At 39.4% G+C, this 22,019-nt stretch overlaps 1 protein-coding gene across 2 annotated transcripts in view; it reads right to left on the reverse strand.

Moving 5' to 3' along the window:
• The window catches only part of EYA2 (EYA transcriptional coactivator and phosphatase 2), a 234,710-nt gene that overhangs the window by 132,022 nt on the left and 80,669 nt on the right, over positions 1–22,019 (reverse strand). For both annotated transcript variants that reach the window (XM_072633655.1, XM_072633654.1), the window contains exons 2-4: positions 10,872–10,990; positions 2,476–2,521; positions 648–790 (exon numbers count right to left, since the gene is read on the reverse strand). In XM_072633655.1, coding sequence (XP_072489756.1) covers positions 648–790; positions 2,476–2,521; positions 10,872–10,980 — 298 coding nt within the window. In that variant the 5' untranslated portion in view covers positions 10,981–10,990. The remainder of the gene's footprint in view (positions 1–647; positions 791–2,475; positions 2,522–10,871; positions 10,991–22,019) is intronic.

Below are 22,019 nucleotides of genomic sequence, written 5' to 3' on the forward strand. Positions count from 1 at the left end.
TTCATTCACTCCTTCATTTCATGTTACAGTTAAACCCCCTGTTCCTTAAGAGTAGGCTCTATTTAGGTTCTGTCTCTATAGCCTTGGTGTTCTGTTCATAATAACTCTTTAATAAATATGAATTTTACTTGCCTTTGCATGGCTTATGCATGGGTAATGTTGAATGAAGAGAACTGGTATCTCTTCTAAAGATTGAAGACTGATTATAAATGTCCATCATTTTGCATCTCTTTGAAGCATACATACGAGAGTAGAGGAAGACATACCTCCAAGTTCTATTCTCAGCTTTGCCCCTTATTAATTTGCTAAATGACCTTGAGCAAGTAATTTCCTCCTATGGGCCTGATGGTCCAAAACGAGGTGGCTGGACTCAATGATAGCCAGGTCACCGCTCCCTTTAGGGCCTCAGTTTGCTTTTCTGTTCTACTCTGTTCTAAGAGCCCTTTCAGTCAGTCATGTTTAGTCCGGGAATTCTATGAGAGGTAGAACCTTTCAGTCCTACCATTCTATGGGCCCTTCCAGTTCTGATACTCCATGCAGAAAGGTTCCATTTAGGACCAACATTCAAAGCCATCCAAGAGTTGCCACCTAGAGAAGTGCAAAGCTATTGTGAACAAGCAGAACACACAGACACATGTAGTACTCACTGTAGGAAGGTATTCCATAGGCTTGCGCTGGAGGAGGGTATGGTGAATAAGGTGTGGATTGCTGGATCCCTGTACTGTATTGGGTTTGTCCATAGGTTGCCATGGCGAGGAGAGACTGGACAGATACTAGATGAGGATAATGTCTATACAGAAGGAGAGAAGACTGCTTAACAACGAATCACCATCACCACAAAGTCATTCTACTCTCTGACTCCCTGAGTTAAAATGAGCCTTGTCCCTGGGATCCACATGGGCCCCTACCTCAGGTCTTGACTAAACAACATAGGGCAGCTAGATGACTCAGTGGATAGAACGCTGGACCTGAAGTCAAGAAGACTCATCTTCCTGAGTCCAGATCTGGCCTCAGATACTTACTAGCTGTGTAAGTGACCCTGGGCAAGTCACTTAATCCTGTCTGTAAAATGATCTGGAAAAAGAAATGGCAAACCATGAAGTATCTTTGCCAAGAAAAGCCCAAATGGGGTCATGGAGAATTGAAAATGACTGAACAAGCAACTCAAGGCTCTCAACACTACAATCCATCCTTCACACTGATGCCTAACTACTTTTCTTTAAGTGGAGGTTTGATCATTTGTCTCCTCTATATCATCAACTCCAGTGGCTTCCTATTGGCTTTGGGATAACCTATAAACTTCTCTGTTCAGGTTTTAAAAACACTGCACAATCTGCTCCCAACCCATCTTTCCAGTCCTACTGGACATGACATCCATGGGGATGAGAGAAGAGGCCATTTTGACCATGCACAATCCTCCATCTCTCAGTGCTTTGCCTTTGTACCAGTCTTGCCACATTCCTGGAATGAATTCCCTCCTTACTTCTGCCTCACAGAGTCCCTCTCTTCCTTTAAGACACAGCCCAAGGATTGCCTTCTGCAGGAAGCCCCGCCTGACCCTCCTGAACCAGCCAGTGTGAACTCCTGATACTTTCTCACTTTATAGTTACGTTACCTCTGCTGCTGTACCCCTTAACAATGCAGGCTTCTTAAGAAGAGGATTATTTCCTTCTTTGTACTTGTAACCTTAGCACCTAACAGTGGCTGACACACAGCAGGTTCTTAATAAATGCTGGCTGATTCACAAAATAAACACAATTTAACTTTCTGAGGGGACAGTGTCCATAGCTGGGGGGGAAGGGGATTACCAAAGGTTTCATTTAGGATAAATGACTTTCCCAAGGTCACACAGGTAATAAGTAATTCCTGATGCCAAGTTCAGCATGTTTTCTAGTATAGTATAATGCAAAAAAAAGTGCTTAGTTCCAAAAGTGTTGTGATTGCTGGTTCTGCCATTAATTCGCTGTGTGGTCTTGGCCAAGTCACTGCTCCTTTTAGGGCCTCAGTTTGCTTTTCTGTAAAACGGGAGTGAGGTTGGGCTACAAGTGAAAATTCCCAAGGTGTCTTCTAGTTCTAATGTTCTTTGAGTCTAGCTTCTCTGTACTTTAAACCCAAAGATAATGGCAGTAGGGTCTTTTAAAACACTGGTCAGTGTGTGCTTGTGTGTGTGTGTGTGAGCACATGTTTGTAGGCATGTATGGTCTAATGACCAAAATTTGATACTAACAAGGGGCCAGTGCTTTCCAGAAACTTTCTTCTAAATTGACAAGTTTTTAAAAGAAAAAACTCAAACCTATGTTTCAAAGAACTTCTCCACTGGAGCAAGGAATGGGACATAATCAATCAATCAATCTATACACCATTTATGGAGTCCCTACTATGTACAGGCCCTGTACTTAACTCATTCATTAGCCATGATGATATGGTTGTCAATTTAAACCTGTGAGGCTCCCAAATTCAACCAGTGTTACTCACCGTGAGAAGAGTGGAGGAACGATCTCTAAAGCTTGTTTGAAGTTGCCTGAGGAGAGAAGAGAAAGGGAGACAAGGGAAGAATCTGATTAAAGTGTTTGTCACCATCAATAATACATCATGTCAGCAAACTTAAGCTTCAATTTCAGATGCTGACTGACTCAGGAAGAGAACCTTGGAAAGAAGCTATGAGGGGACTCCTCAATTTTTATAAAAAAAAAAAAAAAGGTAGTTTAGAGAAAAGCATTCTAGAACCCTGCTTTCTGCATGGTCTTGACTGCTTGCAAATCTCTGGCTGTTCATCAATAGTGTTCATTTAGATGGATGCTAACTATGATCCTACACAAGAAGCCCAAATCCAGGGAGAAAGCTACAATTCTATTTCAGAGCTGTGCAAAGTCACAATTGATCTTTCTTTACTGAGTCCCTTGTTTAGACATTTATTATTCAATTAGATTTTTATTAAAGATACATCTACTAGGTATCAGGTGCCACGCTAGGTGCTCAGGACACACAAAGCAGTCCCTACCCTTAAGGACCTTGCCTTTTACTAAGGGGAAGCAGCATGTACACAGATGATAAATACAAGATAAACTCAAAGTAATTTGGGGGGCATTAAGAATTGGGGGGGGGGGAATCAGGAGAGCTCCTTCTAGGAGACTGCATTTGAGCTAAGCTTTGAAAGAAAGAAGAATTCCCAGACAGAAAGATAATAAAGGAGGGCAACTCTAAGGCAGAACATTAATAAAGGCTGGTGAACAATCTGTGCAGAGGCGGAGAGGGGGGAAGGAGATTAGTTGTATAGGAGATATGAAGGAGGCCAATTGGGCTGGCTTGAAGAATGTGTGCAGGGAAGTCATGGGGTCATCAGCCTGAAAAGACTGGCCCAAGCTAGACTATGACGAACTTTAAATGCCAAACTGAGCAGTCTGTAGCTTATGCCAGAGGCTCCAAGAGAAAGCCAGTGGAGGTCAGACCTATGTTTTAGAAACACCACTGGCAGCTATGTGGAGAATGAATCGATGAGGGGAAAAACTGGAGAAGTAGACCAAATGAGAAGGCTATTGTAATAGTTTAGGAAAGGGGGGAAATAAAGGCCTGATTTGAGGTAATGGTCATGGTAGTTGAGAGGTGGATACAGATGAAGAGATTGGGGGAAAGGGGAACTAAAAAGACATGGAAAGGGAAGAGAGACACACGCATAGAGAAAGAAGACAGACAGAGAGTCAGAGACAGACAGACAGACACAGAAACAGAAGGGGAGGCAGAGGTTGACTATGTAGATAAAGGAAGCATTTGCACAGACATGATAATTATATCCATAGGAATTTACTAAGTTTACTAAGTGCAAAGAGAAGAAAGAAGAGTACCCAGGGTTTTCTTCTATTTTGTGGCACAATTCCTTTCCTAACAGACTTAAGAGAAATTCACAAAACAGTCAGTCTGTAAGCATTTAGCAAGTGTCTGTGACGTACTAGGCACTGGGCTACGCTCTGGGTATATAAAAAGAGGCAAAAATCGATCCCTGTCCTCAAGGAGCTCACAAACCAATAAGGGACACCACAAACAGCTGTGTACCAAAGAACTGTCTGCAGGACAAATTAGGAATAATCCACAGAGGGAAAGCACCAGAGTGAAGTGGGATTGGGGAAGGCTTCCTGTAGGAGGTGGGATTTTAATTGGGACTTAAAAGAAGCCAGGAAGAGTGGAGTACAGAGAGCTTCTAGGCCCAGGGAACCATCAGAGTGGAGAGACGTTTTGTTCATGCAATGGCCAGGAGACCAGCGCTATTGGATCAGGGAGTAAGGTATAAGAAGACTGGAAAACAGCCTAAATCCCTTCTGTCAGCTATCGTCCTCTTACTGTATCATTACTTATGTAGCTCTCTACACCTGAAATCCTTCAGTCAGAATGCCTCTTCCCCCTTCCACCCCCAAACCCTCAGTTTCTGAACACTACCTTCTACCTCCCCTACAGCTTCTCCTATTCTGGATTACAGGAATGCTATGTTTGTCTTTTTTTGGGGAAGGGTGTATCACCCTACTTCTAGATCAGGGATTTGTAAATGAAGATCTGTGAATAAATTACAAGAGTCTGTGAATTTGGAAAAAAAATTACACCCTTATTTGGACAATACTTTGACTTCTTTTATAATCCTACGTATTTTATTTCATGTATTTAAACACATTATTCCAAGCCTCCAAGTCACAGACTTCACCAGGTTGCCTGAGGGGTCCAAAGCACAAAAAAAGAACAAGAATCCCCCTTCCAGATTATGAACACCATAAGGGCAAGGATTATAGTTGATTATATTTTTGCAGGTAGAATTTGAGAGGAGTCTTGAGGGAAGCTGAGAGTCTGAGATGAGGAGGAAGAATATTCCACCTATCAATCTATATCTACCTTCAGTGAGTTCCCTTAGCCTCACAGTCTGTTCCCTATGATGTCCTTTCCCTAGGACTACAGAATGAAAAGTCTCATTATGATGCCCTATGTGTCATTATGTAAAAAAGAACTAAGTAATACATAGCTTGGTGAATTAAACATTTTGAACATGCTTTATTTAATGAAAAATGCAAATCTGCATAAAATGTAACTATCTGGAAATATTCCTATGGGTTCCGGTTAACTTGTAATTCCATAAATTTGGAATGAATTTTCCCCCATCAACCAAAACAGGTGATATACAAGTTTCATCACTTCTGGGTTTCTTCTCTCAGTCTGGTGGGAAAATTAGTGTCTCTCCCTACCTGCTGTTATCCCTTACATACGATTTTTATAAAAGAGTAATCCCCTCCCCTGTCACATCCCAATAAACCTAGGAAAGATTATATAAAAGGGAGATATGCTTTACAAAAAAACTTTTTCCCCCTGTAGACTTTAGGGTGAAATCATTTTGGGTGGGTTTAAAAAAAGTTTCAATCTATTTTTATTTGGTTCAATTTTAACATTCCCTCCTCACCCCCAACCTTCCCAGCCCAAACCCCAGGGATCTTAAAAGAAAAGGAAACTTGACTGCTAAAAGACACCCTCTCTTGACTTCTGAAGTTTAAAATTCTAAATGTTTTTCTTGACTGGGGGCAGGAGAGAAGTCACGGAGCAGGCAACAATACTGTAGCCAGGTTGCAGGTTCTCTCTTTCGGGATGAGTAAATCATCTGAAACTTGGTTTTTCATTCCTGAGTCAGTGGTGTGGAGCAGTGGTTGGCACCCAGCACTGCAGATGTCTGAATTCTCACCCCAGGTCTTGTGGATTCCCTTCGTGAGGTCGTGCTTTAAGCTATTACAACTTCTGCATCTTGATTTCCAAAGCTCACATTCTTTTCTTCTTACAGGGAGATTAGCAAGCTAATGACTGGCAGAGGAGGCCAAAAGTTCCCACCTAGAAGGTGATGACTAATCTAGGTGCTAGAGATGGCTCCTTGTAAACATGGAAAGGAATCACATTAATTCCAAATCAGCTAATTTTATTGCAAGAAGCTTTTTTGCTGTCTTCCACTTTCCCCCAAATTCAGGAACATCACAAATCTATCATCTCTTTTCTCTTTGCAGAGAAAAGGAATATTCATGGCCAGAGACAGTTCTTCATCATGGAAAAGAGGAATTTAGCATATAATACAGGCCATGACAATAAATAACAATAAATACCTCACTTTTTATAAAGCACTTAAAGGTTTACAAAACATTTTTCTAACAATCCTGTGAGATGAGGGTGATGAAGCTTGTCATACTACTAGTTAACTAGTTAAGCACTAGAGCTGGGATTGTAACTTGGGTTCTAACACCCTCCCTACCACCTATAAGACCAGTGGAAAGAGCCATGGATTTAAAGACATATTGCTTGGGTTCACTGCCTTTTATTGACTAGCTCTGCCACTTCATACCCTTTATGATTTTGGGTAAGTAACTTAATTTCCCTATACCTCAGTTTAAATCATTCTTCTCTTTAAGAAGGAGTTGGTTTTCTAAGGTCCCTTCCAACTCAAAATCTAGGATCCTCTTTTTTATATCATACTGGCTTATAAAATAGGTGACAGTACAGAATAGGCCAGAGCTCTGACCTCAGTAGTCTGGCCTAGTTCAGTCCTAGGACATGGGTCCTAGTTCAGCCTCTTTCATCAGTTAGCTGCGGGGCCTTGAGCAAGTCATTTCACCTATAAGTTCAGGTTGTACAAGTGTAAAAATGGGGATGGTGATACCTGCCCTGCCTCCCTTTTGGGTTATTTTGAGGATCAGATGGGATAATTCATGTGTAATTATCTTGAATAACAAAGTTGATTGCAATTTATTTATTTAAATTTGTATTTAATTTTTTGGATGATTATAATATTAATGGATACCTCCCCCTCTTCCGGGCAGAGGTAAGGACTGTGGGTGTGGAGTATTGCATATATTCAGGCATATAGTGGAGGTACTGATTAGTTTTTCTGAACTGAGCTTTTCCCCTTCTTTCTCGGTCACGAAGAATGGCTCTCTGGGTAGAAGAGGAGGGAGTGATATATACAGAAATGATAGTGACAAAAAAACAAAAGGCTTCAATTTATATATATATTTTAAAAGATAGCACAATATGACACATACACAAAATATTACTGAGTACTCACTCCTTTTAGTTTTATCATCATTTCCTTTAAAGAATCAGGAATTCTCTTCTAATATAAGCATGACAACGCTACCCCCTTCCTCCATTCCTCCCTTGGAAGCGAGCAGCTCTGCAGAGAAGGTGTGGCAAGCACAGGGTTTCCACATGCCAAGTCACCTGTGGGAACTAGCTGTTCCCGGTTTAATGGTCTGAGGGGTGAAGGTGAGGGAAACAGGACTTGCCATAGGCTGAGCTCCGCATAAAATATGTGCTTAATAAGTATTTGTTTATCGAATGAATGAAAATGCCATTCAACGTCAGGATGGAATGTTAAAGACCTTTACAAAAAATCAGAATGCAGATTATCTAATGGGAGTAGGGATTCACAACCCAGAGGAAACATCTAATATTCCAGTATTTACTTCAGAAAAATAGCTACTTTTTTTTAAAGAAGAAAAATGTTTGCTTCCTTGCTACTTTCTTAGATTAATTAATCTTTCAAGGCTGCTCTCAGCAGCCAGGTCCTAGCTCAGCTCCCACCTCCAGTCTTGCTTGACCACGGTTATCTCTACTTCCTTCAAACTGTCACACTCATTCAGTCTCCTGTTCAAACCTGCCAGTTCTTTGAGGGAAGGGACCAGATCAGAACTCTTTCTGTATGTTGCACAGAGTGCTGGCACACAGTAGGTACTCAGAACAATCACTGCTAAAGAAATGAATGAATACAGGATGAAAGGTGAAGGGGAAACAGGCCAGCCAACAGTGGCTTAATTTGTCTCTTAGTGAGCATGCCAGAGTACAGAATTTCTCCTGCAGATTCGGTAGAGCTTAGCGCCAACCTCACAGGGCACTGAAAGTAACTTGTTTATGTAATAAGATATTGCCAGACTTGCCATCTCTGAATTTGGAGGTAACTCTTCCCATTCTCCCTCTCAGAGAACCTTTACAAATTTTAGAATCTAAGACCTGCTTGCTTCAGTGCAATGGAAATAGAATATATTTCCTCCTCTGTAAAATGAGAGGGTTAATTAAATGATCCCTCAAGTCCCTATAAGCTTTGTCATTTTGTATTCTAAGGTCCCTTCTGGCTCTAAATGGCTCATATGAATTAGAACCAGGGGTACTGATTCCTATCATCAGATATAGCTCATCATGATTTTATCCAAGACAAAGTCTTTAAGGCAGTATCTCCTTTTATATGCTCAAGTTTGACTGAACTGTACTTTAGGGTTTTCAAAATTTGAAATCAACAGTATCTTAGAGCAGTAAGGGACTTTGGCATGTAGACTATAAGACCTGGAGGGACCTTAGGGATAGTCTAATACAATTCTTTCACTTCATGGCTCAGGAATCTGAGACCCAGAGTTGTCTTAGGCAGAAGTGTCAGACACATGGTGGGGGGCAATACTCTTGGTTGATCTGACCTAGACTTAAAGTGTAATTGGGAAATGTTTATTAAAATAAACTAAAATGGAATACAGTACAGATAATGTTAATATGTGTTTTTCTAAGTTACTATGTGGCTCACAGAGATTCTTATGTAGCTTATTCCCCACCTCTGACTTAGTTCTGAGTTAGACACTACTAATATAAAGTCATAGTATAGGTTTGACTAATCGAGATTAGAAATAAAATTAGAATAAAAAGGGAAAGAAGAAAAAGAATAAGAATGGGGTAGTTTCTGGCGTGCCTAAACGGAAATCACTGCTGCTTCTTTTCTGAAGGCCAGTGCTTACTACAAAAATATTTTGTGATTTATAGTACTCTGAAGGGAATGGAGGTGGAACTGAGAATATTTGGCAACTGGATGTGGGAAAGGCAAGAGAATCAGATGCAATGAACTCATAGAATTTTGGAGCTAGCAATGATACTTTGTCCAGATCTCTAATTTTTATTAGATGGGGAAACTGATGCACAAAACGATGAAAGGACCTGCCAAAGTAGGCAGAGGCAGAAACAGATCTCAGATCTCCAAATTCCCAGTGGAGGATGCCTTCAATTACATCCTGCTGCCTCCCCTTTCTAGCAAGCTAGCAACCAATACATTAAATATTGAATAAGTTACAAGGAATTTTTTCGGACCATGTCCATGAATCCCAGGCAGCCTACAATGCTTCCTCCTACCAAACTCTGGGGCAGGATCAAGAAGCCAATGTTCTTTTCAGAAAGATTGTTCAACATGCTTGTTCCACAGCTTTCACAATTCAAGACTGAATTTTTTTCCTACCCATAAGATGAAAGTTTTAGAAAAAGGTTCAACCTCCCCCTTTCCAAATGAAATACCTAAATCCTACCAGTAATCAACTCTATTGTTGCTGGGCAGTCGTTTTTCAGATTCTTGTGACTCCAGTTAGAGTGTTCTTGGCAAAAATACAGGAGTGGTTTGCCATTTCCTTCTCCAGTTTATTTTACAGATAAGGAAACTGAGGCAAGCAGAGTTAATCACTTGTCCAAGGTCACACAGCTAGTAAGTGTCTGAAACCAGATATAAACTCAGGAAGATGAGTCTTTGTGACTTCAGGCCTGACTATCCTCTTCGCCACCTTGCTGCCCTGCCCCTCTATCAACTCTATACAAATCATTTTCCTGCTCTGGGTCTTAATTTCCCCTTATATAAAATGAAGGGCTGGACTAAATAATCACTGTTTTTGTCATGGGCCCTTTTGCCAGTTTGATAAAACCTATGGAGCTCCTACTTAGTATGTTTTTAAATGCACAGAGTAAAATATACAGGATTATTAAAAAAAACCCCAATTATATTGAAATACAGTTATCAAAACAGTTTTAAAAAACCCAAGGTCACCCCAGGTGAAGGACCCCTGGATTGGATGACTCCTAAGATTTCTTCCAGCTGCTGGCCCTCTATATTCTGTATTCTTAAGGTCCTTTTACCCACTTTAACATTTTATGTTTCGGCAGCAATGACTTTGCCAAGGCCTCAATTTCCTTAAAAATAGATTTTGAATGATTTGACTGCAAGTGTGAATTTTAAAATGCCAGCTTCTCCCTCATGCTGGTCCTTCCAGCCAACCTTGTTTTGTGGTATTCATACCCTGTGAGCTGTAATCAAACAGTCAGCCATGGTGAGATAAGGGGGCCTTCAAAACACCTACAGCAAATAGTTCTCCCAAGGGGTTAAAACCAGTGGTTAAACATAATAGCTTAATGCTTCTTGCTAGCTTCTCTTCTAGCAGGAAGGCTGACAGATCCGAAGCAGAGCAAACAATAGCAGGAATTGTACTAGCAAGAACTAGTTCCTCTGCATCACTTGCCAATAATTTTTTAAACAGATTTAACATTCCTGTGCTTCCTTGAGTCAAACTGATCAGGAAAACAAGAGGCAGTCAAGCTTTTGTCCTGGGATGAAAACCCTCTAAGCAACAGGCCCACTTTGGATGAGTGTGAAACCAGGAGAGAACCGAATGGACCGAGTTGCTCTGTGATCCAGAGATGTACAACTGGACCCGTATATCACACTTCATGTTTAATTGCCGCCTGTGGACTAAGGGTCACAAACTGCTACACTGTCTTGCTACTTAATATTTTGAATTATTTCTACTGAGAAGAGGAAAATTTAAAAGGAGGTTTGATCCCACCACGCAGGCTATTCAAATCAAATTTCTTTGTACCTTTCAGGGGGCTATCATGACATCCAGTCAGAGGACTGAGGGGAAAAAAAAATCAGGCAGTTTGTGCTTTTGAAAGAAAGTATTTTTCATGAGATCAGGTTTTGGGGCTGATCCACAACTCTGACACCCTCACTTGGGCCTATTAGTGACTGCTGGTGTGAACAAACCACAAAGAGACCAGAGGCCTACCTCCTATGTCATGGGGAGACAGGGCACCAATGTCAGAAAGGTTGGGCGTCAGTCTATCAGAATAATGGCTGTTTACAGTCAGGCTGGGTGAGATCACCAGATCTAGCATTTCCTTGTACCTGAAGGAAAACAAAGGAAAAATGTAATTTAATTCATTAATTATGCATGCTTTACTAATGATTCCCATTTTTTCCCTAAGTGTATAAATATTAAAACTGATTACCTAAGCCCTAGCTTCATATAAATTCTACCATAATAAAAAATTCACTATAGTTTTCATCAAAGGGAAATGATGAATTAAAATGAAGTACTTGGGCCCCTTGAGAGTACACCCATTTGATTAAAGTTTTCCCCCCTCGTACTGTATTTTGCCACTAGAAAATTTACATTTCTGTGTCTTTTTAATGTCATCTGGAACAAGAAATAGGCAACACTTGAAACCAGTACTTACTGAGAAAGAGAAGGAGGCAGGTTGAGAGAGAGCAATCCCAGGCAGACCCTGGGAGAGTCCAGTGTTTAGGTAGAATACTGGGGTCATTTCAGTCCCAGAGGTGAAAAAACTCTGGGCTGTTGTAGCATGAGAAGTCACCAAAGAGGTTCGACTTCCATAAGCTCAAAAGAAGGCAACAAGGTAGAGTGGAGAGGCTGCTGGATTTGAGGTGAGACAATATTCATCTAACTCCCAGGACTGGTTTGACCTATCCCTTTGACTCTTGCTCCCCATATGACATTCAGCAGGTAACTTCCCCTTTTAAAGACAGGAGGCTGGACCAGATGACTTCTAAAGTCGCTTACAAATCTAGCTAGATGGTTCTAGGCTCATCAGCAATTTGGTGCTATTTAATTCAGGGCTCACACCACAAATCCTCTGAGGAGATGATGGTGTCTCTGCTTTGAAAATAGCCAGATCAGGGTGATAAAAAGGCAGGAGGAGACAGAGGATGAGAAAGAAGAAAGGGGTATAATTTTTACTTTCAGTATTAATTTTAATTAAAAACTTTTCTAAATCTTAGCATGTTCTTAGCACTTATATATAATGTTTTATTATATATATATATATACATATATATATATAAAATCTATCATTATTATATTATATATATTATATTATATATTATCTATCATGATTGGGGAGAAGGGCATTCTGGTTACTTAAAAGTTACCACATTTATTATGAGAGGAATGACTTTTTTCAAAGAATTGAAATGCAAACTCCCCTCCACCCATAAGAAAACTTAACAACGATTCTATTTCTCTCTCTGTTGATGGCACCACCCTTAATCCCATCACCTAGACTTAAAAACTCAAAGGTAACTCCTCACTCTGACCCCCTCGCCTCCAATATCCAGTATGTTGTCTGCTCCTGTTGATCTTCTGAAAATTCTCATACATTCATCCTTTCTTCTTCTTGCCCACTCCCAGGCCCTTATTTTCTCCTGCCTGGCCTGCTGTAAGAGGCTGTTGCCTCTTAATTGTTCACCCTGTTTCCAGTTTCTTCATCCTTCAAACCAATGCAAAAATAATCTTCCTATAGGTATGAACACATAAGCTCCCTGCTTTAGAACCTTCTGTAGATCTGTACTGCCTACAGAATAAACAGCAGTCTTATGAACCTGGCATTCAAGGTCTCACACAGTCTGGCTCCAGCTTCCTTTCCAGCTATATTCACACAGCTCTCTTTGACCCCTATACTCTAGGCTACTTGGACCACCCTAAACTTGGCATCCCACCTCCCACTTTCATTCTATGATCTTTCCTTGCCTATTCTCATTTCCGTGCTTTTGAACAGGCCATGCACAAATCTGGACACAAATCCCCCATCCTTCCCTTGAGCTGAGCTAAAGCGCCATCTCCTCCGTGAAGCCCTGCCTAGACTCCTAAGCTAAAAGTTCTCTTGTTCATTCCCTTGTTTAAGTTTCTTTCTTACTTCTCTTATGCACTTATCAGAGTCGAATTTGCATTTTGGTTATTTGTGTACATGTCTCATTCCCATCATTAGATTCTAAGTTCCTTGAGGGTAGGGACTATGACTGATTTCATATTTGTGGGACCCATGGCTTCATCCTCTTGCTACCCTCTCCTCCCCCAAACCCTAGGCTCACACAGACTGGGCTTGATATTGGGCCACAGCAAATCTTCAAATGTAGCCTATGAATGGCTTATGTTTATGTTACTCCAAATGAAAATAAAAGGGTCCCCAGAACCTGTAAAAGCACTCAAGACAGTAATATAGAAAGAGGACAGCCTTTATTTCACCTCATAGAAAATGCAAAATTAACTAAAAGGGTCTCCAGGAGTACAGAAACAAATACAGAGAGGAAACAGGTATTTATTCAGCACCTACTATGTGACTACTATGTGTATGCAGTGTTCACGAGGACCAGGACCTTTGGGGTGAGAGCTGCTGAGTCCTTTACAGGGCTGCTCCTCTACCTCTGGTGTCCACCTTATTCCCCCAACTCGCACCTGTGGCTCCAAGGAGCTGGAGTATGTGCAGGAAGCACATCCCAATAAACCGTTTCAGCTAAACGGGCTGAAAACAAACAACAGGTCTCAAACCCGTTGGTGAGTCAGGGGGATGTCTATCTCAAGCATGTGAAGACTTTCCCAGCAGAGTAATTTGTTCCAACAGCCATGAAGGCGGCTGAAACAGGTGCTGTAGGGAGCTTAGAGTGTGGTCAGCCATAGAAGGCACCAAGGTCATCCACTGCATCCTGGGTCACTGCTAGTCATCGGGACTTTTGTCCTGCCACTGGTCTCTGATGATTCAGGAAGAGAGAGGAAGACTAATGACCACCTAAGTCCAATTCAAGCACACATGAAAATATCACCCAGAAGGGGAGAACCTGCAGCCTCAAGGCCACATGTGACCCTCTAGGTCCTCAAGTGCAGCTCTTTGACTAAATCCGAACTTCACAGAACAGATCCCCTTGTTCTGTAAAGCTCGGATTCCTGATGGCCATGAGATCACTGCTCCTCTTCAAAAATGAAGGACAAATAACAACTGTGCCAGGCACCGTGCTAGCCATTTGGCAAACATTATCTCATCTGATGTTCACAGAGTACTACTATTATCCTCTTTTTAGAATGTGAAAATGGAGGCAAAAAGAATTTAAATGACTTGCCCATGGCCGCACAGTCAGTAAGTGTCTGAGGCCACATTAGAACTCAGGTCTTCCTCATTTCAAGTCTGATGCTCAATCAACTGTGCCATCTCACTGCTTCAGGAAACAGATGGCATTCAAATGCTCCCTTGAAGGCAATCTGAACAAATGACACCTCTTCCTATCAGGTCTGCAGGTCTGAATTACCCAGGACAGCAGCTGGGAGACCAGGGTGGCAAAGCCTGGGCCCTGGCACCCTCAAGGTATGGGTCTCTTTCACTGTTCCTCCAGCCACAGATGCTGTATGGGAGATTCTTCCTTCTTCCTGCTCTCCTGGCCCTGCCTAAGTACTGCCTGGCCTTTCTACCCCCCTACTTGTCTGACCACTCCTTTCTGGGGCATCATCCATGTCCTGTGAAGTCCCCCAGAGCTCAGCCTCAGATTCTCTTGTTATTCCTTTATATATCTCATCAACTCAATGGTTCAAAGATCACATCTACACAGGTATCTCCTAAATATACACAGCCAGCCTTGATCTCTCTCCTGCAACTCTAGTCTTACTTTACAACTACCTGCTGCACATATCTATTTATATAATGTCCCACAGAGGGAAAGGGAATAAGCACTTATTAAGCACCTACCATTTACCAGATACCATGCTAGGCACTTACAAGTATTATCTCATTTGAACCTCATAGCAACCTTGAGAGAGGTAGGTGCTTTATCATCCCCAATTTATAGATGAGGAAACTGAGTTTGGGAGGTAGATGACTTATCCAGGGTCACACAGGTGATAAATGTCTGAAGCTAAATTGGAACTCAGGTCTTCCTGAGTTGGCAGAGGCCACTCAAACCCAGCACTGCTAAAACAGAACTCATTATTTTTGCCTTAAAACCTGCTTTGCTTCCAAACTTCCTTATTTCTGTTGAGGAAACTCCAGCCTTCCAATCGCTCAGGTTTACAAACTCAGTGTTGACAAGTCTTATTGATTCCACCTCTGCAATGTCACTTGCAATCATCAAACCCGCCTCCAATACTTACTGCCTGTGTGATCCTGGGCAAGTCACTTAACCTTTTCAGGCCTCAGTTTCTTTACCTGTAAAACTAAGGGGTGGGATCTGATGACCTCTGAGGTACCTTTCAGTTCTAAATCTACAATCTTCTCTCAAGCCTCATACACAACCACTTTCATCCAGCCCCTTGTCACCTCTCACCTCAATTATTCTAGCAGCCTCATAATTGGTCCATCTGTATCCTCTCTACTATTTATCGTCCATAAAGCTGCCAAATTCATTTTCTTAAAGTTCAGGTCTGACCATATCATTCTTTTGCTTAAAAAAAAACTCCAGCGATTCTTCATTAACTTTGGGTTAAAATACAAAATCCTCTTTTTGGCATTTAGAGTTTTTCATGCTGGCTCCAGTCCATCTTTCCAGGATGATTACATGTTACTCTCCCTTATACATTCTATACTCCAGCCAAACTGGCCTGCTCACTGTTCCCAATAACACCATTCTGTCTCCTCTGGGCTTTGGTCCAGACTGTTCCCTGTGCTGAGAATGCTTGCTTTCTTCACCCCCATCTCTTGGAACCCCCGGCTGCCTTCAAAGGCTCAGCTCAGGTATGCCATCCCCCTTCAATAGGCCTTTCTGGATTTCTCCAGTTGTTAGTGGACACTACCTTCCTGTTACTGTGTATTTGGGGGATCATGTGTGTGTGTGTGTGTGTGTGTGTATGTGTGTGGAGGGAGAGAGGGGGAGGGAGGGAGAGAGAGAGAGAAAGAGAGAGAGAGAGAGAGAGAGAGAGAGAGAGAGAGAGAGAGAGAGAGAGAGAGAGAGAGAGAGAGAGAATTTCCTGTATTTATTTATCTTTGAAAATACCATCTCATCAAGGTAGAATGTATTCTCCTTGAGGGTAAGACAGCTCAATTTTGTGCCTGGCACTTCATATATGTTTGTGGATTAAGTGTTTGTTGAACAATAGCTCTTGTTTCTATTTCACTTTAACATTTGGAAAGTACTGTTTTCACAACTCCGTAGAGAGTGAATAATTATTATTAGCATTTAACAGATGAAGAAAATGAGGCACATAGACTTTAAGTAACTTTCTCGGAATCACACAACTAATAGTCATCAGAACTGGGGATGGATTTGGGTGTGCTAACTCTTTTTCCCCAGGGTAATGTATCATCTTATCATGACTCGCCGATTCAGTACAACTTAATAGAAGCAGTAACAATTAAAACTATTAGATACTGATTTAAACATAGAGAAGTTGATTAGACATAGATTGGAACTAAGGATCCAGAATAAACGAACATAGTAGTACCATCTTTGCTAAATCCAAAGACCTTAACTGCAAGGGTAAAGACTTACTCTTTGATAAAAAACTGCTGATAAAACTGGAAAGCAATCTGGCAGAAATTAGGATTAGACCGATATTTCAAACAATATTATTACAACTCCAACTAGATATATGACCTACATATAAAAGGTTACATCAAAAAACAAATTAAAAAATTAGGAAAGGAGATATCTTTCACTTCTATGGACAGAAGAGTTCCTGACCAAGTAAGGGATGGTGAACATCACAAGAGATAAAATGGATAGTTTTTATTATGTAACAATGAAAAGCTTTTATACAAACAAAATTAATGCAATTAAAGTTAGATAACAAATAGTCAAATAGGGCAAAAATTAATGCAACAAGTTTCTCTGACAAGAGTAGTATCTAAGATATATGGAAAACTGATTCAAAATAATAGCAACAAGAGTTTTTCCCCAATACGTAAATAATCAAAAGACATGAACAGCTTTGTAAAGAAGAAATGCAAATCCTCTACAACAGTCTAAACAAATGCTCCAAATTACTAATCATAAGAGAAATGAAAATTAAAGTTCTGAAGTTCCATCTCACACATATTAGATTAGCCAAGCTGACAATTGTTGGAGGGGACCTAGGAGAGCAGGCACACTAAACAGCTCCACATTATTGATGGAGCTATGAATGATTCAACTGTTCTGAAAAGCCATTTGGAACCAAATCCAAAAAGTTATCAAACTGAGCACAGTCTTCAACTGAGCGATGACACCTCTAGGCATGTACACCAAAGAGATAAGACAGAGAAAGGACTCATTGGTCATAACCACAAAATATTCATAGCAGTATTTTTTGTTGTAGAAAAGAATTGGAAACTGAAGGAGTACTCATCAGTTGGGGAATAGCTTAACAAATTATGCCATATGAGTGAAACAGAATATTACTGTACCTTAAGAAATAATCAAAAAGAAGGACTTCAAGGATTCCTTGAAAAAGAAGTTTCCAAGAAATTTCAGGGGACTTATGCAGAGTAAAGTGATCATAACCAGGAGAATTTATACAATCTGTAACACTGCTAATAAAAAATAACTTGGAAGACTTAAGAACTCGTCACTGCAATGAAAACTCTGACTCCAAAGGACCAATAATTAAACATACTTCCTACCTCTTTATACAAAAATGATGTAATAGAGGAGCAAAATGAAACCTACATCTTTAGATATGGTCAACATGTGGGTTTCTGTTGCTTAACTATGTTAGTTTGTTATAAAGGAAGATTTGGGAGGGCATTTTTAGCAAGGTTTTTTGGTTGAGGGTGATGGTGACAATAGTGATAGGGATTTTCCTTTCTTCTCTCAAAAGAAAAAAAAATCCAATGTGTTTTTTTAATTATATTTTTTTTTTCCCCAATGAATGGAAATCTATTTTTCTTCTTCCTACTCCTTCCCTCATTGGGGAAAAAGAGAAAACATAATTGGTTTCCTTTGTAATCCTATATATTTTATGCATTAAAGAAACAAACAAACCATACCACCATTATTCTGAGAACGGATCCATAACATTCACTAAACTGCCAAAGGGATCCATGATACAAAAAAAAGTTAAGAATCCCTGGTCTGGAGTTTTCTTTTTTTCTGCTTTGTCTCTCCTAGTTTTGATATCAAGTCAATTTCTGTATCACATAAACGATTTGATAGGCTCCCTTCTTTTAATTATTTTTGTAAACAGTTTGCAGAATATTTGAACTTTTTTGAATATTTGATGAAATTAACTTATAAATCTTTCTGACCTTTGTTTTTTTCTCTCTTTAGGGGTTGATTTATGGCTTTTTCCAGTTTCTTTTTCTAAGATCTGTTATTTACATGTTCTACTTTTCCTGCTAATCTGATGTCTTATATTTTTGCAAATATAATAAAATAGCAAAGTGCTGTACATGTGCTATCTCATTGAATAATCATCCATTTCATTCACTGTCAATTTTGCTGACATAAATTGAGCAAAATAATTTCTATTAATTTTCTTTACATGGTCTTCATTTATTGCAAATTCTTTTTACATTTTTATATTAGTAATTTGGTTTTCCCCTTTTTTAAAAAAAAGATTAGCTAATAGCTACTGCTTATTATTTTGTTTTTTTAAAAACTTTATTAATTTTTGTTTTTAATTTTGTTGACAGCTTCTTTGACTTTTAGAATTTTTTGTGATTAATTGGATTTTCTAGGTTTGCTGGTTTTCTATTTTGTTCCCAATTCATTATTTGTCCTTTCATTTGTTGGCAAAAAATATTTATGGATATAAATTCTCCCCAAGGACTGTATTTGCTATGTCCCCAAGTTTTGGTATTATTATTTTATCTTTGATGAAATCACCTAGGGTTTCTGATTTATTTGGCCTATTAATTTTTTAAGATTAAATTATTTAGTTTTCATTTAAGTTTTAGTCCTTTCTTTGTTCTTTATTGATTATATTTTATTGTGTTATGGTCAGTAAAGGACGTTAGATATTTCTTTTTTGTATTTTTAATGAAGCTCACTAGTACATAATTAATTTTTATAAAAGCTTTGTACAAAGCTAAGATAGAGGTATATTCCTATGAATTCCCATTCAGTAATCAACAGATTCAACATATCTAACGTTTTATTGAGGGCTTTCACTTTTTTCTTATCCTTTTGTTAAATTAGTCTGGGTACAAGAGGAGTATATTAAGATTCCCAACTATTATAGTTTTGCTGCGTATTTCTACCTATAATTTGACTAGCTCGTCCTTTAAGTAAGTGCTTGTTGATTTCTCTTACATATTTAGATGCCATGCCAGTGCATGTATAAACTATTGCTATTACTTTATTGTCTATGGTACCTTTAAGCATAATGTAGTTTCCTTGTTTATCTCTTTTCATGTATCTCTTTTCACTGTTTCTTGTAAGAGATAACAATTGCAACAATTGGGTTTTTTTAGCCTACATGAAACATAATAAATTCTCCTCTAGCCCTTTATTTTAACTCCATTTGAATCTTTGCTTCAAGTATATATCTTATAAACAATTTATTGTTGGATTCTGCTTTCTAAGCCAATCTGCTATCTTTTTCCATTCAATGGTGAGTTCATTTTATTCATATCCACAGTTATGCTTTTTAATGATGTATTTCTCTCCATTATAGCCTATTATACTTTTTTTACTCTTTATGCCCAAACCCTACCCTTATGGAGATGAAAGTAAGTTTAAGAGAAGGAACATGTTCAGTGCTAATGATCTGTAATCAAAGCAATCCGCTTCTACTCCATTATCCCTCTTCTCTTCCCCTTGCCTTAGCACACACAGTTTTCTGGTTCTTACATTTTCTTTCCTCTTAGTTCCCCCTTTGTAATCTATGTTGAAGTTGGTTTTGCCTCCCTTCCTGACTCTAGCTTCCTACTTAAACTTCTCCCTCCCTCTTCCCAATCCTTCTTGTGTTTCCCAATTGAGTTTAATGTATTGTTACACCAAACTCTACCTGTGGACGTTCCACTCTTCTTTAAAAGTGAGGTTATGGATGTTCTTTCTTACTACCCCTTCTTCTATATTTGTATACCCTCATGTGAGATATAGTTGGCTCCATTCTTTCTTCCTGATTTCTTTCCTCATATATTCCTTTTCACCTTCCTTTTCTCTTTGCTCTTAAGACTATCAAAATAGAACAAAGTCCTTCTGTTTGTCTTATTTAACTCCTTCTGTGACCCTTGAAGATGTTAGAATTTTGAAGGGACTCTTGTCTTTTCTCCCCTTATTAGAAAATAAGTACGTCACCATTGTTTAGCTCCTTCCAATTGCTTTATTACATTTACCTTTTTTTTTTAATTTAACTTTTAACATTTATTTTCACAAAATTTGGGGTTACAAATTTTCTCCCCTTTTATCCCCTCCCCCCCCCCTACATTTACCTTTTTAAGTTTCTCTTGACTCCCATGTTTATAGCTCTAGTTTTTTCCTGAGGGATGCTTGAATGGCTTCTATTCCATTAAGACTCGTTTCTGCCCTTGCGGAATTATTCTCAGTCTTGCAGGGTAAGTTATTTTTGGTTGAAAGATTTTATTGTTTGTCTTTTGGAATATGTATTTCAAGATTTTCTGTTCTTTATACTTAGTTGCTGCCAAATCTTGAGTGAATCTTTCTTTGAACTCTTTTCTGGTGGCTTAAAGTTTTTTTTCTTTAGTTGGAAATTCTGAATTTTAGCTACATTTTCTTTTTCTTTTAATTTTGTTCCAGTATCTCTTTTCTCATGGAGTGACTGAGTTTAATTTTCATAGAGTTTATTATTTGGGTAAGGTATTCCACCTTTTGTTCTCAGTTATTCTTTCATTTTTTTTGTCTTCAAAGCTCTTATTTCACTGCTTATCTCTTGCTTCATTTAGTTGGAGTATGTATTTGTAGAACTTGGAGAACTTGTGGTTAAGCCATCCCTCCCCAGTTCCCTGCCTCTGGGGCGGTCAGACCCTGTTTTTCTTTGGCCTTGATTCTCCAGATTCCTGCCCCCTTCTACCTACCCTGATGGGTCTTTAGTCAAGAGGAATCACATGCTTCCTGTCAATGGTTCTGCTACTGGTTTCCATCTACTCTTGTCTCCCTGCTCCCCCCCCTCAGTCAAAGCACTTCTCTGGACTTCAATTTTCAAGTCTTCCACAGTAAGGGATCTGCTGTTGCTGCCCTTTTCATCTGAGCTTTCCTAGCAGGATTCCCCATTTCCAGTACTCATGGCTTCTGGATGTCTTTCTGGGCTAGATGAAGGAGTTTACTAATGGTTCTCTCTGGATTTCTTGACTATTATTTAATCTTGTGCTTCTTTTAGGTTATTGCTTGAGTATATATAATAATCAAATTGTCTACTTTACCGATGAGCTACATGCTGCATCTCACCAGTAGAGTACCCTCCTTGAAGGGCATCTTTTATTATTTTATTTTTATCTTTGTATCTGCAGTGCCTTACACATGCTTAGCACTGAATAAATATTTGCTGAGTTTTTAATGTCAAATCTAGTGCTTCTTTTACCATATCATGCTACCTTTCTTGTAACATGCTGTCTTATAACGAAAGTAAGGAAACGAAATGCGTGAAAATCAAACACTTCTAGAAATTCCAATGCATTACCATTTACTCTTTGGCCTTGCTTATGTTAACAAAAACACTGCATCTCACTTTCAGAGAAAAAGAAAGAAAAGTCCTGGCAGGATCCTCACTGACCTGACTGTTCTTCCCTGATATACAACCTACTAATATAACATGATAACCACATTTGTTTTGTCACAAGGAGAACTGGGTAAAAAGAGTATCAGGGCAGATTCATCACCACTGCTAGAAAAAAAAGCCTCAAAGAATATGTCTTTTGAAAGGTAGATCAGTTAGCTCATTTTCTTATAGAGACGCTATGTGGTATAGTAAAAAATGACAGAAAGAAAGAGAAAAAAGGCAGCAGACCAGCAGTTAGACACGGATTCTAATCCCAGTAGGTAGTAAAGGTGTAGCCTCGTACAGAGGCAGATCAAAGGCTGAGGAGGTTCACTGGCCTATTTGTTTCTAATATAGGCAGGGATAGTAGAGTGGAAGATGTGTTAGATTTGGAATTTTTAACCCTAAATCAGAGTAAAGTCTCTGACCTTAAGAAGTAGAAATTATAGATTGAAAATATAATTAAGCCTAAGGCCGTTAGTTAGCTGTAGGCACTCTTATGTTCCAAAGAGCTTGAAGCCT

Source organism: Notamacropus eugenii, chromosome 1 (assembly GCF_028372415.1).
Source record: "Notamacropus eugenii isolate mMacEug1 chromosome 1, mMacEug1.pri_v2, whole genome shotgun sequence".
In the NCBI taxonomy this organism is placed as follows: Eukaryota; Metazoa; Chordata; class Mammalia; order Diprotodontia; family Macropodidae; genus Notamacropus; species Notamacropus eugenii.